The 27177-nt window shown below is 39.2% G+C and overlaps 1 protein-coding gene, 1 long non-coding RNA gene and 2 other non-coding genes across 7 annotated transcripts; 1 reads left to right on the top strand and 3 right to left on the bottom strand.

Annotated features, from left to right (window-relative positions):
* Positions 1–12: 12 nt before the first annotated feature.
* On the bottom strand, positions 13–166 carry LOC136700548 (U12 minor spliceosomal RNA). The gene has a single exon (XR_010803764.1). It is a non-coding gene; the product is annotated as a U12 minor spliceosomal RNA (small nuclear RNA).
* A 1849-nt stretch (positions 167–2015) lies between these two features.
* On the bottom strand, positions 2016–2168 carry LOC136700570 (U12 minor spliceosomal RNA). The gene has a single exon (XR_010803785.1). It is a non-coding gene; the product is annotated as a U12 minor spliceosomal RNA (small nuclear RNA).
* A 1620-nt stretch (positions 2169–3788) lies between these two features.
* poldip3 (polymerase (DNA-directed), delta interacting protein 3) lies at positions 3789–12188 on the top strand. 3 transcript variants are annotated; one of them, XM_066674476.1, is made up of 10 exons: positions 3789–3909; positions 5005–5147; positions 6023–6402; positions 6890–6946; positions 7115–7198; positions 7692–7910; positions 8042–8119; positions 8264–8393; positions 8554–8620; positions 10684–12188. In XM_066674476.1, exons 1-10 carry the CDS (start codon positions 3791–3793, stop codon positions 10901–10903), a joined length of 1497 nt encoding a protein of 498 aa, XP_066530573.1. In that variant the 5' UTR covers positions 3789–3790; the 3' UTR covers positions 10904–12188. The 3 variants fall into 3 exon arrangements, with proteins under 3 accessions (XP_066530573.1, XP_066530572.1, XP_066530574.1); XM_066674475.1 differs by having other exon boundaries at positions 6887–6946; positions 10684–12187; XM_066674477.1 differs by lacking the exon at positions 3789–3909 and adding an exon at positions 4204–4335 and having other exon boundaries at positions 6887–6946; positions 10684–12187.
* A 7523-nt stretch (positions 12189–19711) lies between these two features.
* On the bottom strand, positions 19712–24877 carry LOC136700359 (uncharacterized). 2 transcript variants are annotated; one of them, XR_010803728.1, is made up of 4 exons: positions 24815–24877; positions 23676–23762; positions 21300–21756; positions 19712–20272 (listed from the first exon to the last, which is right to left on the bottom strand). It is a non-coding gene; the product is annotated as an uncharacterized lncRNA (long non-coding RNA). The 2 variants fall into 2 exon arrangements; XR_010803727.1 differs by having other exon boundaries at positions 19712–21756.
* Positions 24878–27177: the final 2300 nt, after the last annotated feature.

The following is a 27177-nucleotide window of genomic DNA, read 5'->3' as shown; positions in this document are numbered from 1 at the left end:
ACCAACATAATCAGGACAGATCCCACTAGCAGAAAGCTTCTCACTAAGTAGGTGAGTTCCTCTCCACAGAGACCTTTGCCCCTTCAAAAAATCCAGTTTACAATGACAGTAAATGCATAGGTATCACCCCATGCTGTTATTTTCCTTACTCATCAGTTTAAGGCACAACAGCTCTGATTCAGAATAACACTGTCCACATTGGGGTCAAGGATCTTCAGTCATGGTGGGCTACTCAAACAGCCTTCTACATAAACTTCCACACACAGTATAAGTATATATTAAAACCATGTTCGAAACCTATAGTGTATATAGCATCGACTCATGTTTTAATTACCACAGAAAACACTACTCAGTCCACTGTATTTTTCATTTATTTTAAAGGACAAACCTGTTGTATGATTATGAGGATTTGAGCAAGGCCTTATGGGATACCTACATTCAAGTAACCAGGTGAGCTCCATATTTGCATATATGCAGATTTTTAGAGTGTGGGAGGTGACCTCAACCTGAGAAAGATCTGAAACAATTTGCTTAAATTACTCTTTCGAAATAACAGACACACTCTGAAACAAGAAACAAAAAATAAATGTTTGGCACTGCATTAGACATCAAACATACAACCTGCTGTGTCTGATCCAGTGATGGGAATTTCGGCTCTTTTTGGGGAGCCGGCTCTTTTGGCTCGGCTCTTCATAAAGAGCCGGCTCTTTCGGCTCCTAAATGGCTCTTTGTTTTACCACTTATTTCCACTGGTACAGAACAATATTACCTACATTTTACATGACTATATGGACACAATATTATTGTTCAATATTAAAAATAATAAAGTGTTGCAATGGCCAATTGTTTTTATGGCTGTCTTGTAATAACTCACTGACTGCACTCACACATTCGATTGTATAAATAACTGGATTTTTATTTAAACACCATAATAAAAAATCACTTGTGAACTCTGAAATACAGCCAATGGAACCCAAAAGGTAGGTATTACACAATAGCTTATTAAATTAAATAATCATCCATTCCTGGGTAATAAAATAAACAAATACTCTGCACAGTGCAAAACAGCAGCATTCAACGGTAGTGATTTAAACAACCACAACTGTCAACAAACACTTAACTGATTTAACATTTTCTTTCACTATTTTTTGGAAGGCAGATTGGCGTTCAGGAAAACCAAGTGTCTCAGCTCGGAGGGGTTGATCCAGTTCTCTGATTGGTTGAATGACAAGCCTTAGAAAAAATTGACCCATCGTTCACTTACAAGAGCCGGCTCTTTGAACCGGTTCGTTCGCGACCGACACATCACTATTCTCAGTTAAGAGGGATAGGGCTACATCTGTGTTACTATGACCTGTGGACAGTCACAAGTATGTTGTGTTAGTTTTACAGAAATGACGTTCAAACTAGGAGACGTTGGGGACATTTTATCTAAAAAATTGAAAGGCTTAACTTTCCCATATGAGTATTTTCAGAGGGGTATTCAGTAGTTGTACTGCATCGCCACCTCGTGGTTGATGTATGTATTGCTACTAAGGCAGTCACGGAGGGAAATTTCTGTTGCTTTTTTAGACTTTTGTACAAATTACATTACTCTCTGACCTAAAAAAAAGGGGAAAAAACAGCACATATACTTCACACAGCACATAATCCGCTCTTTAATGCTTCTGTTTATTTCTGTGACTGACTGGCTCCGGTTGTTGTTAGTGTTTGCCATATCTGTCGTCGTTTCTTTGAGTTTATTCCCCTGCCGTAGTTTTTATGACCGGTGGGACTTATCTGCATTTTCTTGAAATTCATCCTGTAGAAACGCTAGTATATTTCTTCTAATGTGGTTTAGACTACTTCCATATACACACATGGAAGATGTGATTATTATTTTCCTCTGAGTCTCGCGTGGTTTAAAGCTTGTTAGATAAGATAAAACCTCACACTTACACTTTGTGAACAAAAGCTACATACTTCATAATTCAAGTGATTTTTAAGTCTGTTTTTAGTTTCACAATTAGGGGGGCGGGGCAGATCCTGGTTCCCGGGGCGTCCAGCAGAGTAGGCTGGTCACCCTCAGGTCAGACCTGTACCCGTTCAAAAATTGAACTCGCAAATCTAGGCGAGGACGCGGGCGTCACCCCGCATCGTTATTTTCCTTACTCATCAGTTTAAGGCATAACTGAATCTAGGCGCCTTGCACTGAGCTCACACCCTCTTCCGAGTTCCACGAAAACGGTGAAGAGATATCAGCACCAAATATCAACGATTACTCCGCATAAGTGAGTTTATTCAGACGATGTGGATGAATACGCGTTATTATTACTGATATAGGCTGCATGTCGTGTTAATAGTGTATAATATTATATGATATGTAATCATATCGGAAGGTTCCCATAGCGGTGCATTGTGGGACTGAAGAACGTCATCGTTTCTCACCCATTAGGACACGCCCCTAATCACAAAGCCGTTAATTCTGAATGTTTTTCCTTTATTTTCTGTGAAGAAAACATTCTGTGTTTTAATGATACACGTCTCTTGAACCTTTTTACGATTACACTTTCATCAGCTTCATTTGTTCTGTTGTGAATATCATTAAATATATATGTAAAGCCTTATTTTCAAATGTACAATGTTTATATTTTTCACACCTGGTTTAGGGTTTTGTGAACTGGCTTTTCCCTGTTATTTTATTAATTATTTGATTATATTAGTCTACATTTGAATATAGTTGCTTATAAACACAGAATTACACGAAACACAAAGCAGGGACTACAACTTTGAAAAAGTTATTAAACACAATCTGGGGTAATTAAACAACTGAGGTGTATTCAAGCTCAGCGTTACTTTTCAGTTGGTTTAGTGGATGTTTATTGGATTTTAAAATTAGGAGATTATGAAAATATATCATAAATAGAAACATTTCATGAACGAATATGTATGTTTGTGAATAAAATATTTTGCAAAATAAGAGTAGTTCAATTCATTCCCGAAATTTGGTTCCATATTTATCTTAATTTTAAATAAAAAAAACAACCAAATATTAAATTTAAAAAATGTTTTAGCATTCCCCAAATTTTATTGAATCAATTTCAGAAATGCTGTAGTTATCCTATGTAGTTTTGAGGATAATAATACATGGATTTAAAGCATTTTTACATTTGTATTTTTTTTTTTTTTTACCAAACAGACAGAACATTTTTGGAAGTGTTTGTACTTGTGTACATGAAATGTTTATAGAACAATGTGCATGCAGTTCAAACCGTACGCTGCAACTTGATGGGATTGGTCTCTTAAGGCCGATTTGCTAAATCAATACAGAGTTTACACAAGTTTACATAAGTAGTTTATGCCATTGTGGACATTTATACTTGTGCACTGCTCTGCAATTACAGTCAGGAAAGAAGCAAATGCAGTGCTGACACTATTTTCCTGAGGTGACAGTGTTTATGCCTCAAAATCCTCTGCATTTGTATACTGTGTCTGTGTATACATTTCTCTGTAATATCCACACCTATGTTTAAGGACATCTTTCATCGTGAATTTGCTCCCATCTGGCAGCCTTTGTATTGTGTTAAAATGAGATCATATTTGCAGTCATCCTTCAATTAGCTACACGGTACCTACACCATATTTACTGTGTAAATGTGACACAGAAGCATACATTGGCCTTTAGATTTATGACATCAGAATCTCTTAGTGTATGAATTTGCCCGTTTGAGATGTCTTTAAGTATAAGAGAGTCACACGGACATGTTAAAAAAAGTAAATATGTTTTTTTCAATGAATGGAGTCTTTAATCATGGTACACGTTAATGACGTCATCGGGCGCCTTCGCTCCGTGCATGCGCAGTCCGCAACGAGTGGGAAGATGGCGGATGTATCTCTGGACGAACTGATCCGCCGCCGCGGCGCGAAGAGGTAAAATTTCACTGATTTTTAATAAGGTACAGAGAGGAAACATAGATAGTGGAACCACCGCGTTATGTACTCTACGTGTTCCTCGTTCAGTGCTGAGATTATTGTGCCGCTTTCGAGTGTTTTGCTGCTGTAGCTAAACGACCCGCCTCCATTTTCACAGCGGAGAGGCCCGGCAGTGTCCTTTGCTGTGATTGGTGGATTTTGCTGTGTCGTGTTCTGTGACTGGTTCATACTGCGGGCCGACACGCGTGGCTAAGCTAAAAAAGATTAGCTAGCCTACCCGATTAGCATCACAATTTTGTTGAGAGGTTTTAAAAACTTCAGTAATAACAATAATAATAAACAAAATAATCAGAAGATAAAGGGATATTAGGAAGTGGTGCAGTGGTTTAAACGTTTAGAAACGACGGTTTTTGCAAGTCTACTGTAAGGGGCCCTTATTTTCTTCTGTTTTATTTTTTATTCGTAAGTCCACTTCGCGAAAATTATGCACTTTGATTAATTTATCAAGAACTTTTCCCGGGTTTTTGTTGTTATCCTTTAACTAATCAAAAGGTTTTGTCAATATGTCTTTAACAAATGAAAACGAGCTATATTTTGATTCGCTTTTTTAATCTGTTCTAAATTTCATCATGTTTATTTAGTACACTAATTTCTGAATGCTCATTGTGTTTTGCTCTATCTGACATTTTCTTTGTGCTCTCAAATGTAAAGGTATGTAAGATGAAAAGGCAGGACACTTCTAAAGTGTATGCAGTAAACAGAGTGCAGCACAAAATCAGAATGTCTCATTATATCCCATGTTTTCAGACGTAGGCACACCACAAAAAAAACTGAGAGGTTATTTTATTTCAAGTGTGTGTTGGTAGTAGCTCCTGATACTCAAGTGAATATGCTGAGTTTTTCATATGTCTTCTTTCAACCACTACAAATTATTTAATGTAAACTACATTATAGACACAACTCAAAAACAATTGAATGTGATACAGTGAAGTGCAAATTACATTATGTATGTACTTATTTATATATTGGATGTCATATTTTGTGTTTTTTTTTATATATTGTGTTGATTTTATTTATTTACTTCTTTTTCAGGCCAATGTTTGGAAGAGGTGCAGGCACGTTGGGCAGAGGGGCAGGTTTGGCAGGCAGAGGGGCAGGGATGGTCAGCCGTACGTTTGATGCCCGACAGAAGATTGGAACCAGTGATGTCAGACAGAGGCTAGGAGGGGGTGGAGGTAAAGAACTAGGGCTGAAATGATTATTCGGGAAACTCAAATAATTCGATTACTAAAAATGTTCAAGAAAACTCTTTGCCTCAAGGCTTTGTTTAATTTATGCCACCAAAGTCCACCTATTTTAAATGTCTCTGCTATCGTATCACTCCCGCTTTGTAGACTACCGCTCAGCTCTGGTGTCATTGTTTTACACGGACTGTTATAACTGACACGCATTTCAAAGCACCTGAACTGAAAGCAACGAGCGTGCACAAACACACACACACACACACACACACAGAGAGAGAGGTTACATCTTAAAACACACCTTCCCCATATAAAAGATAGTAATAATAAAGGCAACAGATGGACAAATTAATTTATGACTACTTGAATAGCAGCCAATTGCTTGCTCATTTTAAGAGACCTTTCATTTTACATAACACTTGATATAGTTGTTTAAAAACACAAAAGTATGCTTTATCCGATTAATCGATGAAAAAAATAAACAGAATACTCGATTCCAAAATATTCAATAGTTGCAGCCCTTTAAAGAACCTACAAGAATTTGATTTAATTAGTGGAGTTTAGTTATACTTTACTTGCATTAATTGCAAAGCTTTTAAATATTACACATGCAGGATTCGTTGATGTTTTATTTAATTTCAAATTTAATTTATGTTATAACTGTGTCTTAACCAGTAAATTTTCCAGCATTAGGAATGCTGAATTGTCAGAACAAGATGACTGTGATTAGGGCTTCAGTAAAAGATTCATATTTTGGCTTGTTCACATGAAAAGCTAGGTTTATGGTGTAGAAAACTGGCACGCCAGAGGAGCGTCATTTCTGTCTGTCTCTCTCTATATATCCACTGATCTGCCCTCCCTTCCCTCAGGTTTCCAGGTGAAGGATGCAAGGGAGCGTTTAGGGCAGAAGGATGCACGCTTCCGTATTCGGGGGAGAGGGGGCACCATGAGTTCAGTGCAGGACGCAAGGCAGACCATAAACTCTCGAAAACATCAGCAAACAGACCCCCCAACAGGCAGCGGCCACGCACCTATACCACAAATCCAAATCCACAACACCCCAGTCATCGCCACTACGAGGGCCTTCCCCTCCAATCAGGGACTTAACTCCAGAGTGGGTGTGGCCATCCAACCTGGGGGTGGACTCACAAAAGTGGTGGATGCACGTGATAGACTGAGCCTGAAGAGGAACATCTCATCGCCCAGTCAGGGACCCGCAGCCAACCTCAAGATCACCAAAACCATCGAAGTAAGACAGAGCTCATGAATATTAAGTTGCAGCTTCAGAAATCTAGAACATTTCGATCTCTAGACTGTTTTATGATGGAGAAAAATGACTTTCTCTCTCAACACAGGTTTAGATAGTCAAGTTATCCTTGTAAAATTTGCTAATTAAAATATTCCAAATAAATGCAGTCCAAATACTCTTCATATTTCCGTGAAGCAGACATTTTGTCAGCAGTGTTTACTACGGTTTAAATGCTGAATTGCTGTTACTGAGTTTTTGCATGCTCCTCAAAAAGTGGTTTTGAGTGGAGTACTCCATTTTGTGTGGAGTTCACTAGAAGTTGTTTTTATAGATAATGTTTACAAATTTATTTTCCCTGCTGTTGTTTGGAGCAAAACCTATTGTTTAATTATTATCTAAATGTTTTAGCCTACTTTATTTGGAACGCTACACTAACACAATCCCCTCTTTTTGCTCTCTCTTATGCTCTCATCTTTCTATTTAGCAGAGGCCTGTTGCTATGACAAGTGGAATACGCATTAATGTCCCTGGCAGAGCAGCTCAGGTGAGCTTTACAACTTAATTTGTAACGTAATTTGATCAAGCGTTCAAGGTATTTAAATTCCTGAATGCGACCATATGCAGAGGTTTAAATTGTATGTGTGTGCACACTGCTGGTCATCCATATTGAAACAAAATCTCACAGTACACATGTGTGTTTTCTTTTATCAAGGGTCTCTCAGCTGATGAGGATGATGGTGCCATTCCAAATAAACAGATGAAGATCACCACAGCTCATAACATGGCACAGACAAGAGTGAGTCACACAGATCAACCATAATGTTTTGATCACCTCCATGTTTCTACACTCACTGTTCCTTCTCGCAGCTCCGCTGACCATACAGCAGCACTATGTAGTTGTACAATTACAGACTGTAGTCCATCTCTTGCTCTTACATTTTGTGAACCCCTTCACCTTGTTCTTCAGTGGACAGGAGCCTGAAAGTACCTCAAGGGCAGATATGATTTGGGTGGTGGATCATTCTAAGGGCTGCAGTAACGCTGCTGTCGTAGTAGTGTGTTAGTTTGTTTACAATGCTCATTGTCGTGACAGTTTGTTGTTGAGTGAGTGGTTGGATAAGTTATTTCTCAGCTAGTGAGGAAACGCACAGTGTGTCAAATGATATATCAAAGTTGCAGGTTTTTAAAGATGTTAGTTGTTGCTACTCAAACTAGATTAATATGTGAATGTATTTTTGCTCTCTCTCTCTCTCTCTCTCTCTCTCTCTCTCTCTCTCTCTCTCTCTCAGGTGCAGGGTACAGGTGCATTATTTTCCATGTCTACCCCAATAACTAAAGTTGTGAAGAATGACTCTTACACGGCCCCACCTCCTCCAGCCCCTGTTGCTGTAGCCCCCACACGTTCAAACCCCCGCCCTCCTGCACAGTCCCTGCAGCCTGTTTCCAGGACAATGGTTACTGGGCAACCAGCTGCTGGAAACAGCAGCACTCAGTCTTCTCCTCCTCAGGTGAGATATGTAGCTCAGAAGTGTCTAAACTGATAAATGTTTCTAATTCCCTTTGAGCAACAGCTCCATTAAACACTTCTCTCTACCTGTGTACATGTTGTTTTCATGTTTGTGTTTGTATGATTGTGCAGCCGGTGTTTAGTCCCTTGGAAGGAACCAAAATAACAGTGAATAATCTGCACCCACGTGTCACAGAGGAGGACATAGTGGTGAGTGTTACAAATGTGCTGAACTGTTACTTTAGGTCTTATCTGATGATCTTATCCATTTATAATGTTCACTAGTCCTATATATGTGCTTTATATGTTATGACATTTTCTCTTGACACTTCAATTCTGTGTGTATTTATGTAGGAGTTGTTCTGTGTGTGTGGAGCTCTGAAGCGAGCACGGCTGGTGAAAGTGGGTGTGGCAGAGGTGGTCTTTGTGCGCAAAGATGATGCTATTAGCGCCTACAGGAAGTACAACAATCGCTGTCTGGATGGTAGGAAACAGATTCTCTTGAATATTATTTTTATTGCAGTAACAAAAATGTTTCAGATTTAAGAAGCTTCAGGTTTAATTATGAAAGTTACCTTTTCTCTCTTCATTATCTCCAATCTAAATATGTAAATGATATCATGCTCTCTACACACTATTTGTAGGTCAACCAATGAAGTGTAATCTGCATATACAGGGCAACGTGATCACATCGGACCAACCAATCCTGCTGTGAGTCTCTGTCATTCAAGTTTGTTTCTGTCTCAGACAATATTTCAATTGTTTATTCTGTTTAAGTAAAAACATTTAGAACAGTGGAAAAGAGAAATCTTAAGCTTGAAAATTAAAGCAAGGAAAGCACCTGACTAAAATAATTGAGGTATTACACTTGTTCAGATTTATTAGGATTAAGTCTAATCTTAAGCAAAAGTGGAAATTCCTTCTCAAAGACTAGACAGGTCATTTGCAGTAACCACCTTAAAGGCTAAGCACCACTTATGGACCTCCATGAATATTTCACATTATTGTAGTTACTGACATATATAAGTATGAATTAAAATAAAAATATTGCTGATTAATTTGCTTTAAAACTGAAAATTTTATTAAATTGACGGAAAAACCCGAGCTGCTACGGAAATTCTCGAACGCAACCGTGACGTCACTGGTGGACAACAGCTGAACAACGCCGCGGTAAAACACCGTTATGACTGACTGTTATGACAGTATCTAGCTAAATAACCAACATTATTCATGACAATAGCCTAGCAATAAGCTAAACTCAAATGTAGAGGTACCGTTATTCTTGTAAATGTGATCGAAGTCGAACTCGAATTCATCCGACACTATAAACCTCCGTAATGCAGCTACGTAGCCGAGTATAATCTGAGCCACCGAGTTTAGCGAGTCAAGCTAACGTTAACTAACACCAACTAAAACAGGCGAAGTGAGTGTCCTTACCCTGTTTACCTCCATGTTACAGAGGCTCTTGAACACCTTTCGTTGGTGTCCTTACATGCCCATATTGTTGGAAAAGCGCCAGTGAAATGAGCTACAGATAACGGAGTGAGCGGAGGGTCCTTTCCAAAGTGCCCGTTTAAAGTTGACAAATTTAGTCCATTTTCTGGATATTTTGGGATCTTTGGGCCATTTGTTCACAGATGTCCCACTGTACATTGAATGATTGCAGCCAAAAACAACACACCTTTTCCTCATTTTGCATTAAATTAAGTGCAACTTCTAGAGTTGTTGTCCACCATCTACGTCACAGGCAAGACGCCTATTAGAGTTTCCCAACACCGTTGGGGGGGGACCAACGGTCTTTTAAACCTTATTCCTTGAATTAGTAAGAAATAACATGTTTTCTGACTCTCAATAAACACAAGTTAGGAACTCAAATTCCACTGTATTTATTTGTTTGACACTTTCATAGAGCTGCTGCTTAGCCTTTAAGCCTTTAAGAAATTGAGTAACAGCCAAGCAAACTACAGATTCGTAGATTATGAATGTTCATGGCCAAATTTCCTTCACACATTGTTGACTGAGCTACAGCTAATATTTGGATGTTTGTGCTTCACTGTGTTAAAGTACAAAAAGTAGAGATTTAGTTTTTTAAGTCTTTGTGTTTAACCTTTTCCAAATATCTCATAATATTTGTATTCACCATTCTTTACTTGATTTTGAGTTACTACTTTATTAAATTATTCACAGATCAGCCCTAAAATATTGACCACCTCCTTGTTTCTACAGTCACTCCAATCTTTCTTCTCAACTGACAATTTCTACAATTACAGACTGTAGCCCATCTGTTACTCTGCATATGCCCCTCTTTTAGCCTTTTACAGCCATAGAGCAGGTATGTGATTTGGATGGTGGATCATTCTTAGAAATACAGTAACACTGTGTGTTTTGATGGCAAGTGTGGATCAGACACAGCCCCGTAGTATGTGAAAAGTCCAACCAAAAATATCCAGCCAACAGCGTCCTGTGAGCAGCGTTCACTGACCACTAGTGAAGGACTAGTGAACATCAACATCTACAACTACACAGTGGTCCAACAAGATAGCTGTGTCTGACTGTGAGTGTAGAAACAAGGAGGTGGTCATAATGTTATGGGTAATCCGTGTATAATTGGAATGAATTTAACCTGTTTTCATCTATGTGAATTGATGATGGCACGGAACCAATCCTATCAATGTAATTATTTAAACGTTATATAATTTGAATTCAATTAAATGCCTTTTTATTTATACATTTGATGCTTTTGTCCAGTAAAGTTTATCACATCTCTCTTTTAGGAGGTTGAGTGACTCTCCTGCAGGGGGCGCTGGCGGCAGCAACAGCAGTAGTAAGAAGGATGGTCTCCCAGCATCTCTGTCCCGTTCTCGCTCCAGCTCTACCCAGGCTGAAGTGGATCCTCAAACCATCCTAAAGGCTCTGTTTAAATCCTCCACTCAGAGCACATCCACTACAGAGCCAGCAACGGCACAGCCTACGGCCTTCCGCATCAAAATCTAACACACACACCCAACTACACAACGATCAGGCCTTGATTAAAGTGAAACAAGTCGAGAACGCCTGCTTATACACACGTCCTGTTGTGTAATACTGATTTAAAACACACCGTTACACTTCTCCATGGGGAGGGAAAGTGCAGACCTACATCATATGCTGGTTGCAAGACACCTTGAATCCCCATTCATTTCATTCATAGGGACCTTTTTGATAATGGATTAAGAAATGACTAAAAATAAAACGTTTTGTGAAACAGTTATGTTGTAATAATTATCTGCAGCACCGATGAAAACAAAATATTTTAGCAGAACATAACGAGGTTAAAGAAAACTGAGAAGTATGGCTCGGTGCCATGTCCAATTGTTTGGGAAAACTGTCACATTTCATGTTATTTATGTGTTTTACGTTATATTAGTCCACAGAGCTTTTATGTAGTCAACATAGAGGCTATGTAACTTGGAATGTTACCCCCAGCCTGTAGTGTGCATTGCATTTAATTGTCAACATTTCCATTGGAACCAGCAAAAGGCAATCTGACCACTTTCCTTTCCCGCTAACTAGCAAGAGGCAGTGTTTAAGTGTGTTAATATCCCAGGTCTCACATGACAACCTAAGCCCTGTGGTATTTTGGTGGAATCAGGAATGGCAGGCCTATAGGGAAACGGACCTCAGAGGGAGGACAGACTCATAAGTTGGGAAGGCTTTGCGAGTTCTGCACATGATGTATTGGTCATTTTAATTAGCTGATTTGGTTATATACCATTGTGTGCCATTTTAGGACCGTCTGTGTGCACTCGTATACAAGGGCGGAGCTGTGGAGTGTATGCAGTGGGTTTTTTGTATTGGGAATATTACTGAATTGTTTTGTGAGCCATAGTTTTTGTTCTGTTTAGCTTTGGTTCACCACATGAGAATCCCCCCCTTATTTTTTTTTAATAAACGCCACTATTAAAACACACACACATGCCGGCGGATAAGCTGATGTTGGATGTACATGCTGTGTATAAAGCCTCTGTTAGACTCTCTTTTAGTTGTTTCTGTTCTGTTTCTGCCTTTATTTTTCTCAGTAGCGTATGGTTTACTCGTCATTGGCTATGGAGTTTGTGTGTTAGCGGTTCAGGGTGTGGTTTGAGAACCCGTTAAACAGGGAATAAAGCTGTTTGTCCTGCAGCCAGTCGCTGCCACACCCCTTTTCTGGAATGTTTTTTCTGCAGTAAATCTTTTGCTTTATATATGACTGTGTGATGTCATTATTTGTTTCAGTCGTTTCTGCCATGTTCCTTTATCTTACAATACACTGGAAACAGCTCATTTTTAAAAGCAATATTCTGAATCACCATTTATTTAAAATAAAACCCTTGTGTAACACAACTGTTCCAACTAGTGCCTTCATGAGAAGCGGAATAAGAGACACTTGAATTTAAGGTTCCAGTCCCATAGAGGAGTTACTGTAGCACAAATGCCCAGTGTGTTCTTAACAGATTTCTGTCATATCCATCATTAATGTTTCACACAATATAATGAATATATCTATGAATTACAGATGACCATTAGAGGGTGACTAAGTCTATCAAAGGTTTCCTTTTGTATCGCTACAGATGTGTGACATATCCACTTTCAGGAATAGTTCTTTTGAGCCAATTTGACAATTTGAACCAGCCAATGAAAGCCCTCAGTGTTGTATCCACCACATATTTTGTGAGAACAGAACACCAGGACATAAGGCCAGGCAATGGTCATCAGAAACATCCCCAAAAGCAGACAATGCACTACTTAACACCTCTGGCAAGAAAGGAATTAGGCCACAAAGTGACCTCCATAATGAAGTAGGGTTACCAGAGGGCCTTTTTGGCAGAGACTATTAAGAAAGCAGCCTTAGGCAAAATGCACTTCAAGTCCACCTGGGCCAGTGGGTCAACAAGGAGCTCTGTAGGTCTCTGGAGGCTTTAGTAAACTAGAATATAGGCAGTGCATTCCCAAGTACGAGTCATCCACCCTGACATGTCTAGCTAAAATGGCTGCCACATGCAGTCTAATGGTGTTTACTTTTGTCTAAGAACAATGGAGAAATCTCAGAGCCACTAGAAGAGTACAGTGCATATCGGGTACTGGCATGTTCTTCACAATATTCATTATTTTGAGATCACAATCCACCAAAGTATAATTGGCCACGTAGACCACACCAATAACCAGGGCTGCTCCAGATAAGGATAGCACACCCTGCTCTGATGTTACACTCCAAAATGAGTGATGCCATAAAATGACCACTTCTGATTCTATAAAGAACCGTTTTTACCATGGATTTTTAAACCTTTAAAAGGTTCTTCACACTCACACTTCCCAACAGCGTGGTTCTTCTATGGCATTGTTCAAAGAACCTTTTGTAGCCCCTTTACTTTAGAAAAATAGACTGGAGGTTCATTTTCAGAGGTAAGAGCCATAGTGACCCCTGCAGGAGAAAACGAAGCTAAGCAAACCACTGTCTAGTAAGCCACCGTGGGGTGACCAAGAGAATCTAATGGTTGTGCTGATCCTGAACATCAAAGTCCATTTGTAAGTTATGATCATTATGCTTTTAACTTTGCCAGTACTCTTCCTTTACAAGGATTTCTTGTTGTGAAGAGACTGAATGGCACCTGGTGATGTTTGATGGGAGCAGTGCACACTGCAATTAAAGAAAAGCCATAAATAGCAGATATCACCAGGATAAGTGTCTTTTAGCAAGAGAGGAAACTCAAAATGTTTGAAATTAACCTTCAGACTCTTATTTTTTTTTCAGTAGCTCTTATTTTTGCCTTTACAGTACTCTGAAAATAGATCCTCCCGCAATATCATCTCTCTGACATCTTCCATCATGTCAGGTATCTTTTCTGCTGCAAGTCTATCCCTTGTTTTCTTTGCCTCCTCCAGAGAAGACACTGTCCTGAAGGCCTCTGGCAGATGATCAGTGGTCATGATTACCTGAGCAGAGTTCAACTCTTGTGTTCTCAGAAAGAAAGGAGAGGATCACAAATAATCCTCCATCGAAGTTCACCTGTTTCGAGACTTTTATATCTGTGCCACGACCAGCGAGGTTTGTGGCAACAATGACATCACCAGGAAGCAGTTCCTTATCTATTTTGCTCAAGCTGTTACTGTCACTGCGGCAGTAGAGGATGATTTTATCTGGCATGATGCTGTTCAGCTCTTCAAATATAATTGTGGCTTTGTTGATGGTTTCACAGATCACCAGCGCTGCTCTTCCTCCTCTGTATGTATTTGGCATCATTTCAGCCATAACCGCATGTTTGATTTCAGATTTCCCTGATCCAGCAGCAGTAAATCCACTTAGATTATGATGCACTGATAGCCGTGCTCGGGCCTCACATCCTTCATCTTCGATAGTTCCGTAGACCACATCATTCAGGTTTATTTGTGTTTGTGTCAGCCGTGACGCCAAAGTGTGAGTAAAAGTCTTTCCATTCTTGTGCATCTCTTTGACACAACACAGAAGAGCTGGACAACACATCTACCTTTTCACCCCGAAGTGCACGCAGCACTGCAAACATTGCTATTGCACAAGACTTTCCTTCTCCAGTTCCCATCTCCAGGAGCTTTCCAGTGTCTGACAAGGCCAAGAAGCACCAGCTTATCATTTGAGTGGCTCTGGGCCACCACTTCCCTTCACCATTGCACTGGTGTACAGCGTTGCATAAGACCGCCAGGATCTCCTGAAGGTCTCCTGTGTCTGAGCTACGACTCAGATTCTTAGCTTTCTGTACATCTGTGTGTTTTTTGATTTCACCATTTGTAATCATGTCTGTAACAGTCTTCACGATACGGTATGTTTTCTCTAGTGTTTGTTCATCAATGTTTCTCATCTGCCGTATTTCACTAAAGAGACACTCAATGCTTTTTCCTTTCTCCTTTCCAAAGCTGTTTTCTAAACGCTGGATCAGTTTTTCAGTTTTTGATGAAATCAGGAGCTGAAGCAGAGACTGGTTATTCTCATCTGCCCACTCAGAAGACACCTGATATGTTTTCATCAGATGTAAAATCTTCATGATGGAGATGCAGTCTTTATTGTGATGATGGTCAGTTAATGCTACAAGGAGGTTTAAGGCTTCTACTGGTTTCCAAAGTTGTTGTGCCACAAGATTGGACACTGCCTTACAGAGCTCTTTAGCTTGTTCCTCTGGGGCTTGGTATTGTACTGCACAGGCAAATAAAATCTCCAAACACGATTGGCCTAACAGAGATTCCCTGCTTTTCTCACCTTCTTTTTCTTCAGCAAACACTCGGAGGAGTTTCTCAAGAAAGGTCAGAATGAAGGCATCGTCTTAATTCTAATGCCTGGAGATATAATATTACAGGTCCTAATGTAAAATATATATGTGTATGGCAAGCCATTTTAACATTAAATAGCTTTCGAATTAAATACTGGATATCTACAACAGAGTTTTGACTAGTGACAATTATATTTTGACTAGACAGAATCACAATTTAAAATATCTGCATTTACAGTCTGTCTATTTAGAACAGTAATTTAAGATATCTACTGTTATACTGTGACTAGTCAAAATGTCTATAAAGATATCTCTAATGACGTCAGCGACTTCGTCATCTGATGAGGCATAAATCCTGAATTAGTAAAGATATCTCAAATTCAAATTTGACTAGTCAAAAATACATTTTCAGATATTTGAACTGTAGTCATTGCGTCTATTAAATGCGCCATGTACCACAACGGTTGCCAGGTGTGTTAATTTTAACCGATTTTTGGGTTATTTCTCTGTGCTTACATCGTAATAACTAGGGTGACCACACGTCCTCTTTTACCCGGATATGTCCTCTTTTTTAGACTTAAAAAAAATGTCCGGGCGGAATTTCACAAACGTCAGGGATGTTGTTTTTCTAGAGTTTACACAGAACTTCGAGAAGTTTCGTTCATAAACTAGCCCCGCCCTCCCCTACTCCGATTGATTCGCTTGAGTGAGAAGGGGGCGTGGTGAAGTAGCCTAAAATCTTCTGATTGGACGGTCTGACTGTAGAGCTACCGTTATTGGTCGATAACCGTCTCTGTAAATATTTAATTGGTCAGTCTGCACGTCAGTAGTCCTTGTTTACGTCAGGCAAAGCTCATGTACCCACCCTCAGCTCGAGCAGCTATGCCGAAACGTAAATGTAAGTTCTCGGATGAATTAAAAAAGAAATCCCCATGTTTTGTGTAGTGAATAAACGTGTAAAAGACCTAAAAGCACACATAGGTTCAGCTAAGAATACAACGGCAGCGAGGGGCGTGACCCCCTCCAGACGTATCCTCTTTTTCACCATCTCAGATCTGGTCACCCTATAACAACACCAGCCAATGCTCCATCAATGAGAAATGTTTATACGTTTATTTACATGTCAGGGACTGGGGGAAATACAGAAAAAGCTACAACCCTGAAAACACATGCTAACAAAGATATGAATACAAAAAAACAGAAGCTAACAAACACCGCCTCCGTCAAGAGCACAGTAGCGGCATCTAGTGGCTACAACTATGAAGTGCTCTGTTTATCTGATGGACTAGGGATCCTTTTTACAACTTTTAAAAATGTGAAGTCTTCTCCACTGCGTTCAGAACATGACTTTTATGTTCAATAAAGACTAGTGATAAAACTAAATTATTTGTTTTCATGTCTCCAAAATCTTATTGTTGAGATGGGTACAAATATCCAGGGTTGGACATAATACTTAGAAAAAACAGTGAATAATAGTGAAGGCTGTATATTTAGAATCAATTTAGAATAAGTTCAGACCACATCCTGATGAGGAACATTGGAAAAATACTTCTCTGTTCTAATAATTAGGGTTCAAGCAGCAAATCTGTCTCATCAGACTTTGAACTATTACCACCTTTGAATTTGTAGCACTGAATTTATGCGTCTGAATATAATTGCTGTTGAATAGAACTCGTGAGTTTTCAACAACACGTTTACACTGTTATTATTCAAGGGTTAATAAATTCAGATAAAAAAAAAATTCAAGCTCAAAAAAATTCAAACAATATATTTCGAAGTTCGGTAGACGACATTCAGATCCCAAAATACGAGTTACAAAAAACTCAGATACACATCCGGGTCACCAAGGATGAGCAATCGATTCATGAGGATTTTCTCTTTCACCTTAAATGCGGCAGTAGTTGCGTTCTGTCGCCGCTAGATGGCGACATACGAACACAACTTCCACACCGTGGAAAAACTACACATTTAGCCTCCTTCCGCGGATATTATCTCTTTATTTATTTTTTATATTATTTCTTTATTTAATCTTCTCTTGTTTTGAATTGTTGTCCTATATTATTAAAAAAATTCATTAGAAGCCAAAGAACACTTTTTAACCAGGGGTGCCAATAACTATGGAGGGCACTGTAGGTGTGTCCTTTAAACCTAAACAATCTGGATATGGTGTATAAGTCATATCCTGACATTGCCTTTATGTTTCAACCCTATTCTTCATTCTCCATTTATTCTCTTCATTGATTTAGATTCTTTTCCTATAACTTTTTCAAAGCTCAAGAAATCCAGTTTCTCTAATTATGAATCTTCATAAAGTAATAGAGGCACATAGAGTGCTCCTATGATTATAATTTCAGAAAACAATAGTAACAGAGTCTGAAATTGAAATTTAATGTATATCATTATTCATTCATTATCTGTAACCAGTTAACCATTTCAGGGTCACATTGGGTCCAGAGCCTAGCCAGAATCATTGGGCTCAAGGCAGGAATACACCTGGAGGGGGCGCCAGTCCTTCACAAGGCAACACAGACACACACACACATTCACACCTACGGACACTTTTGAGTCTCCAATCCACCTACCAACGTGTGTTTTTGGAGCGTGGGAGGAAACCGGAGCACCCAGAGAAAACCCACGCAGACACAGGGAGAACACACCACACTCCAATTCTCCCAGTGCTCTCCAGTCCTCTACTGAACCACAGAGAGAGACCCTCCTCTCCAGAGTCACTAGGGCTTTCTCCAAGGGTTTCAGTTAGAGGGAGGAAAAGGTATAAACACACAATGCTCTTTCAGCATGTAAGGAATTCAGAATTGATTTATATATTTATTCAGTTTTGTTTTTAAACAGATATAAGCAGCACTTAGTTTAAGATTCATCTATAGTTTTACCTAAAAATCTTTCTGCACTATTTCTGTTTTGCAGTGTGTTCTTCAGTCTCCCCTCCAGTGGCTTCCTGAGAGAAGGAGGAAGACGATCCTCTCCAGTGTTGTCCAAAAAAAGCTAGGGGTGGCGGTGTCAAGAAAAAATTTAAGTATATTTATTTCTATATGATGAACAAATGATATTTTGTGACAAATGCTGCTGTTGTCTTATGTTGCATTAAGGGAATTCCAAGTCAGTGAAGGATACTTCTACGCTGCCTTCAAAACTCGGCCAAACGAAGAAAATCCAACAACAACGCCATGATGAACGAGAACCTAGGAGTATGTTACTATTATTATTTCATTTATTCGTTCATTTATTTTCAGAAAGTACTATCTCTGTCTCATTTTCAATTACAGTTATTGTAAATGTCTTATGTAGACCTCAAATGTTAGGTTTACATAGCAATAGATAAATACACCAACAAGATACACCTGGGTACTAATTAAGACACAAGACACTAGAAACACAAGGGAAGGGTATCACATGACCAGGGAGCAATCAGGAAGTAGACAAAAGACAGGGGGGAACAGAACAGAACACAAAACAGCACCTTACACGTTAACAGTCGTATTTAAATTGTTTTATACGGTGCACATCACAGATATTAAACTAAAAATACTGCACCCAGACAATAATTTGACATGAATTTGATAAGTTAATGTGAAACTTGACTGTAGACTGTAGTGAGACATCTGGGATTCAGCCTCCGCTTTGCTGTGGCAAGGTTACTTTTATTTTCAGACAAGTAGCTATACATCTGTAACAATAACTGAAATAATTTAGGCAGACAGTCACGATAAAACATGGTCCTCCAAACATCTGTTACACTCTGAGAGCGCGGGGACAGCGGGGTCAAATTATTTCCCGTGTTAGCAGGGGAAATCACCCGAAATAACATGCTTACTGATGATTGTATATGGTCTGTGTATAAATAACTTACTTAGATTCAGTCACAAGGGCAAAGAAATGCATCAGAGTCTAACATGCTAACAGTTCTCCATGTGGCTAACTGAATACATCAGTCTTTTCTTCTCACTGTGCGACACAAGTCAGAGGGCTGCTGTGGTTGAGAGTGTTATACTCTCTCCAGCGCAGGTATAGGAGCTGTATGAGATACATTTATCCATCTTTCCCTTTGTTTCAATTAGTGCTGCACTCTGAAACCAGAATCAAATCATAATAACAATTACAACCCATGACTTGTATTGTATTGAATGTTATTGTATTAAAAAGTGTTGTGTTGGTTGATTATAGCCTAGTAGTGGAGTGCCTTTGCCCTTTATACAGCAGCCTATGGTTCCAATTCCTAATGGGGCAGGAACAGCAAACCAAAAGTCTTTAGTAGAGATTCCTAATGATGAATTTATCTGCTACTGTAAAACTGATAATAAACTATAATTTCGTCTTGTCTCTACTCCAGTGACTCTCAGTGCTCTCCAGTCCTCTACTGAACCACAGAGAGAGACCCTCCTCTCCAGAGTCACCAGGGCTTTCTCCAAGGGTTTCAGTTAGAGTGAGGAAAAGGCATAAACACACAATGCTCTTTCAGCATGTAAGGAATTCAGAATTGATTTATTTATTTATTCAGTTTTGTTTTAAACAGATATAAGCAGCACTTGGTTTAAGATTCATCTATAGTTTTACCTAAAAATCCCAACAATGACACAAAAGCAGTTTGACGTATTAACTTTCTGCACTATTTCTGTTTTGCAGTGTGTTCTTCAGTCTCCCCTCCAGTGGCTTCCTGAGAGAATGAGGAAGACGATCCTCTCCTGTGTTGTCCAAACGAAGCCAGGGGTGACGGTAGGTAACCTATCCTCCTCTGGTCAATCTACTGACAAATTATTGACAAAAATAAAAAGACCCTATACCATTACATATGTCTGCTGTTATACTCATGTACTGATACAATCACCGTATATATATATAATGTAAGCAACAATGATGATGATATTATTATTACTCTTATTAATAATATTAGTAGAAGTAATAGTTAGGAGTCCATAAAAATGTCAGTGTACGGTGGGCAGCTGATCCAAGGCAAGTGGCGGTAGCTAGAGCATGGGCAGCTGGTCTGAAGCAGGGAGCAGGAGCTCCACAATCATTCAATCAGCGTCCAGATGGACAGGTGGGCAGTCATCCGCTCGGAAAAAGGTAGAGGGATGGAATTCGTTTTGATCTGTTTGGATGAATGTAAAACAGAAAATGTGAACATTTCCAGAGTGTGTCTAATGACTCCGGCAGATCTGACTATGACAGCTTTAACTAAAAGGAGAGAACCAGAAAGACACACAGCTGCAGGAGCATCCTGAAACACTGGCATCCCTCCGCTCCACCGTCGACATGCCTGAGTGATCGCGTGAAGCGGCGGGACAACACCAGCGTCTCAGTTTGCTACAATTCCCTGTGTCCGTAGACCCCTGGATCTGCCGCCTTTATCTATGGGGGAACATTAACTACTGAAAGCTAAACTGAAAAAAAAGCCTAGATTTGAAGATGTCTGAGTCCTGAACATATTCTGGAAGATCATTCCAGAGTTGGGGGCTTTATAAGAAAAAGCTCTTCCCCCAGCTGAGGCCTTCTGAACTCTGGGAGCTGTTAAAAGTCCAGTACTCTGTGATCTGAGTAATTGTGGAGGCTCGTAATAGGAAATAATGTCTTGCAGGTGTTCAGGAGCGAGCCCAAGTAGAGCTTACATTAATAATAGAATTTTGAAATCAATATGGAATTAAATCGTTAAAATCAATTAAAAATCAGCAGCAAAATCTTCCAGCAACATTAGATAAAAATCATACACAAAATATAAACAGTGCTGAAAAAACTAAATATTTAGGTGTGTTTCATGTTTGATTTCGTATTGATCCCAATTCAAATGGTGTAAAGAAATCACAAAAAGATTCATGCCACAAGTGGAGCAACCTGATTGGTCGTTGACTTTGTAACTAGGTTCAAATCCACCTGCTGATTAAGTTGGTGAAGTGACCCATTAGAAGTGTCCTCAGCCTTTGACTGGACTACGTATACACTTTATTTCCTGCAGTAAAATTGATCATTTTCCTTATGGAGCAGTTTAAAACCTAGTTGGCCCAAACTGCTAAAGGTGTAATTGTGCTGACATGTGCTTGGACCCGTGGATTGCCGCTTGCGGCTATATTTATAATTTATTATCTTTCTTAAGGCAAGGCATAGAAAATATGTTTAATTACATTTCATTGTTCACACACTGCAGCCATTCAGAGTGCTTTAAAAATGAGAAAATACAAAGATAATTTAAGTTAAAAATTTAAAAAAGTATAGAAATTACAGACATCAATAAAAAAACAGATTTAAAATGTATAAAAAAGATTTAAAATTAAATGCTGTTACAGGAGAGAAGTAACTTAATGCTAAATGTGTTTTAATCTGAGCTGAAAGCTGCTAACATAGGAACACTTTTAGGAAGTATTATTAAAGCAGTGTGCACACTCATATAAAAAATTATTGCCAACTGGTCTGTAGTACTCTCCTCCATTGAAAACATGTACGTGCCGCCCATTAATAGTCATTTGGCATAAATTTGAGAAGGAGGTGCAGGGAGGCAAGACTTTGTAACACTTGACACATCTCAGCCGGTCACCCATGGACATTTCTGACGGGACGTTCCCCATTTTTACCAGTATTCTCCTGAAAAATGCAAAAGGTAGATCAAGTTGAATGAAAATTGTAACATAACTTTAAGAATATAACAACCTCATATTTGTTTAAAATATGAATAATTTAGCGATATTAAAATTGCCTTCCGTTGTGAACTGTTTTATCATGTTTTAGCAGGTGACACGGTGCTGTGAAGTTTAATTAGAATCTTTATGTAGTGTAATGAAACTTTATTTCAGTTTGAACAAATGTAAACCTCTAATACTCGAAAATAACCTCTATTTGTAGAAATACAGCTAAATGAGGGTGGATGGACATGTGTTTTCTGTCAACAACATTAGACACTCATTATTTATATGGTCTGTCTGATTAAATCAGTTTAATTGTGTAATAAAACTGTGTATTATTGAAAACAAAATGTTCTGAAGGAATCAGCAGTGGGAAACTTAGCACAGTTGACTTTGGTACAAGACAAGCAGATTGGCGTATATTTGAATCGAGGCGATAAGTGTATGTGTTTGGATGAAGCTAGGTTAAACCTCAAAGAATATGAGTTTCTTTTGTGCTGGTTTTCTCGTGTATAAAGACTTAAAAATGTTTTCAGAAATGCAAAAATATGCAAAATTCCCGAGAGAGCACTGTATTTCTTTGTGTAGTTTGTAGTGACTAGTATGTAGTGTGTAGTATTTATGCAATTACTCGATTTGGTTTTGAACAAAGATAATAGTTTTCAGCCTATTGTTTCAATTTTACAGGACCTGTGAAAAGTTTTGGGAATGTAGTGTGACATTTTGATTTTGTGTTTACTCTTCTGAGAAAAGGGGCAGTAGATTTCAGGAAAAGTGTTGTAGCAGTTTAGAAAAAAACGGTTATTACTGCAGTTCAAGTCGTGCTTCACCCTCCAGCTCAGTAGATGGTGGTAATGCACCAATCATTGTTCTGCCATCCAACAAAACCCCAAAGAAGAAGAACTAATTTTACTGAATCAGATGCATGAAATCTATGAAGCAAGCTGGCTTCTTATGTTTCCTTCCCTTGTTTCTGTGGGGTTGGTGTCTGTTTACTTCATAAAACATAACATGCTTCTTCTGAACATTTTTGGACTTTTAGTGAGTTGTATTTTGTAATACATTTGTGCTGTTCCCTGAGATGCCATCTTGGAGCTTCAGTTTTGTACAGGTATGCCAACAGTAATGGCTTCTAATTGGAAGTGCAGCTACAGTCAATTGTCCGCCATCTTGTCAAATATGATCTGAGTCTGTCAATCACGTCATTCCTAAATGTAACCCCACTTTCTCATGATATAACAGAATATTGTTTAAAAAATATTTCTGGGAGAGAAAATAAATAAATCAAATATCGGCACACGGAAAACTAACAGCTGGAATTAGACACTGAAGATGGAATGTCAGTTAAGAGGAGAAAAGTGAGATTGAAAATGGGTGGAAAACATGGGGGAAGGCAGAGCTACACGTCATAATGTTAAGAACCAGCAGAGACACTAGTCCTGTGTTGGCTTCACTATTGAGAGGCATTGTGCTGTCCTTGTTTTCTACAGCCATCGATTGCAGAAGTATGATGTTTATTAATGAATTAAAGGCATCTTTACAGAGAGGGGGGTGGGGTTTGAGCTTCTTTTGTGCATTTTTTAATTTGAGGTGGGTTTGTAATGTAAACTGATTTTACTCATCCCTGGTAGTCTTGAGGAGGAGAGTGGCTGGTTGAGTGAGTAACTCAGGAACTTTCAACTTGTCAGTTATTTTTTTATTTCTCCATTAAACAGATGAATGTTGTTCATGAGCATGTGGGAATGTGTCTATAACCTCATACACATGCTTTGCCTCTTACACAGCAGCTTAGCCCTACAACTACTTACTCTAGCTTTAGAAAAAGACCTAGCAGGGGTAACCCAGGGATAGACAGATCATGTAAAGGCAGTTTAACCTTACCGCACTGGCATGTGTTGGTTGTTGTTCCACTCTGAGTCTCTCCAATGTTCCGGTCTGGACTCAAAGGTCAACTTTGCTCACACTTTCCTAAACAGATAAAAAACCAAATCATTTTTCTGGCCAAATGATAATGTTTCAGAATCCGAACAAGTTTTCCAATGAAACTCGTGGTGTTAAAATCAAATTTCCCAAAGTGAATAAATGTTTAGGGGCAGCACGGTGGCGCAGCAGGTAGTGTCGCAGTCACAGTTTCAGGGACATGGAGGTTGTGGGTTTGAGTCCCGCCCCGGGTGACTGTCTGTGAGGAGTGTGGTGTGTTCTCTCTGTGTCTGTGTGGGTTTCCTCCGGGTGACTGTCTGTGAGGAGTGTGGTGTGTTCTCCCTGTGTCCGTGTGGGTTTCCTCTGGGTGCTCCGGTTTCCTCCCACAGTCCAAAAACACACGTTGGTAGGTGAATTGGCAACTCAAAAGTGTCCGAGTGTGTGAGTGAATGTGTGAGTGTGTGTGTGTTGCCCTGTGGAGGACTGGTGCCCCCTCCAGGGTGTATTCCCGCCTTGCGCCCAATGATTCCAGGTAGGCTCTGGACCCACCGCGACCCTGAACTGGATAAGCGCTTACAGATAATGAATGAATGAATAAAGGTTTAGTTCTCACAGACTGTAGGATCCATTACATTGATAAAGTCTGAGTGATTTATTTTTATATACTGTATACCTTATATATAACTCTTATTTATATATCTTGTATAACTCTTATTTCTATGCTGCTACTGGCTGGATGCCCTTCTAAATTGGTGTTTGCTACTTTTATATTTTTTGTAAATATCATTAACGTTAACATACCTATTTTCCACAAGTTAACAAAGTTCCCTGGGGTCTTAATTAGTAAAATATCACAAAGATCATACTCTACAGCACCCTTCTCCTGTATAAACAGTCCTGAGGGCCTTTTAAATGCCTTCTGCTCCTGTCTCAGTTCTGGTCGGACAGCCTGTGTAATGTCCTGCCCTGTGCATGTTGTAAGTAGCCATTCCAACCCCGCTGCTGTCTTACATAATTTCATGAGCAATTACAGAAAATAAAACAAACACACAATAAACAAAGAGGGAAGTAAAACAGAACTGAAATTGAAATGTTCATACCGTCTGAGCCTAGGCTGGTTTTTCTCTGTCCACATTTCCTAATCTTTCACTCTTACAGCTCCTGCCGACTAAACTGGAACTCAGTTCCTCTCGGTTTTATCTCCAAGCTGCTACTTCTGGGTGGAGACTGGGCATAGGCTAAAGTTTCCCAGAGAAACTCCCCTTATTAAAATCAAAGTTCCCTAGCTGAATAAAAGTTTAGTTCTCACAGGTATTGATAAGGTTTGAGTGTATTCCTGCCTTGCGCCCAATGATTCCAGGTAGGCTCTGGACCCACCGTGACCCTGAACTGGATAAGGGTTACAGATAATGAATGAATAATGTGAATAAATATTGTGATTAATAATGATCTTTTATTACTGATATTAAATTAGTATATAACAATATGAAATAGACAGAATGTTTATCAATTTTATCAACCGTTACATTAAACACAACACAGTACAGATACAAATTTGACATAATATAATGCTTCAGTCTCAGTTTGGGTCTCAAGATCCAAGAAGATTTAAAATATCACTTGGTCAAGGACTAAATATCAGTGTTAGTGACTGTCAGAGAGTAGAAGACCTAGAGAAATTGATTCAACAGAGACAATGAGTGATGTCACTGAATACAATACAGGTAGGGCTTACAATTATTGTGAAGACAGACATCTCCAATTTTTGTGGGTGGAAAAATTTGCTTAATTCCCACTGTAAATGCTATGCTAAGACAATGTGAAAAGCTTCAGCTTACGGTTCACGTGTGATTGTCCACTTCAGGAAATCAGGAAGTAAAAAGATCAGAAAATCTAAATGAAACCATGCAGAGAGTTTTAAATGCCCAGTGTTATTTAAGGCTTCTTCTTAACCAATCATGTACTGACTTTGGTATTATTACCATGTATATACAATTTTAATCTGCTGAAAGGGGGTATTGCTGTTTAAAAAAATTAAAATCTCCTTTTCTAATGGTATTTTGAAAGTGAAACTTGGATATTTCCAAATATCTCTCCAAGATCCTCATGAATCCCTAAAATAACACTTTCTTATGTTAACAGCTTTTCAGACGGCACTGAAAGAAAGACGAGTGACATGAGCATTAAATCAAAAAGACTACACCAGCGTTCCACACACGTTATTGCATTTCTTCACTAACATGCAGAATTCATGCTAAAATTGAAAGCAAATCCTTTATTACATTGTTTTCATGTCGCTTGACCTCTTTATTGAAAAACAACACAGGAGGATTTACATTTTTAAAATTAAATGCTGAATTATTGTCAGATTTTAAAATCACCTCGCAATGTAATCTTTGCACAACTGTATTGCTTTACAGTGTGAGGTACTTCAAAAATAAACATCTCATTGAAATGCAATACATGTGAGAATACTTTTAAACACAGACGTGTGGAAAACGTGCCATAATGAAAACCATTCATTCATTCATTGTCTGTAACCCTTATCCAGTTCAGGGTCGCGGTGGGTCCAGAGTCTACCTGGAATCACTGGGCGCAAGGTGGGAATACACCCTGGAGGGGGCACCAGTCCTTCACAGGGCAACACAGACACACACACACATTCACACCTACGGACACTTTTGAGTTGCTAATCCACCTACCAACGTGGGTTTTTGGACTGTGGGAGGAAAACAGAGCACCCGGAGGAAACCCAACCGGACACAGGGAGAACACACCAACTCCTCACAGAAACATTAGTGACATTATAAATATAAATATAAAACATTAATGAACAAATCGGTAATAAGTTTGTACTAAATTATAAGGACTTGAGTTACAGCCAAATCAGTCAACACTGACCAACACAACGTCAAACATCACCTTGTTGTACCAACTTAGAGGGTGACTACTTTGTTTATCAAAAAAGAGGACACTGAGGGTTGGATGGGGTCAGGGGGCAGACAAACCTTCACCCAGGGAAATTAACTCACCATTACAGAAATCAACATAGTTTAATCGTAACTGTTAAATTTAATAAGAGATTATGATAAATTACCTTACCAACTTTCAGCACATTTATGTTTGAGACTCCAGTAAATCACTACGCTGCTCACCGTGGTGAACGGTGTCTTAAGGCTCTCAGCTCACCACCCACTTGAACCCTTGCAACTTCTGCTCACTTTTAAACAATGTCATCGAAATGCACCTCCTCCTTGGATCACCACCTTAACGTGGTGGAGGGGTTTGTGTGCCTGCGTGAGCCTAGGAGCTATGTTGTCGGGGGCAATAGCCCCTGGTAGGGTCTCCCAAGGCAAATTGGTCCTAGGTGATGGGCCAGACAAAGAGTGATCCATAAAGACAAGGATGAAAAAGATAAGATTGTGGACACAGCCTCCCTTGCCCGGAGTAGGGTTACCGGGGC

This window comes from Hoplias malabaricus, chromosome 6, assembly GCF_029633855.1.
Source record: "Hoplias malabaricus isolate fHopMal1 chromosome 6, fHopMal1.hap1, whole genome shotgun sequence".
In the NCBI taxonomy this organism is placed as follows: Eukaryota; Metazoa; Chordata; class Actinopteri; order Characiformes; family Erythrinidae; genus Hoplias; species Hoplias malabaricus.
This window is presented reverse-complemented; position numbering and strand designations above follow the sequence as displayed.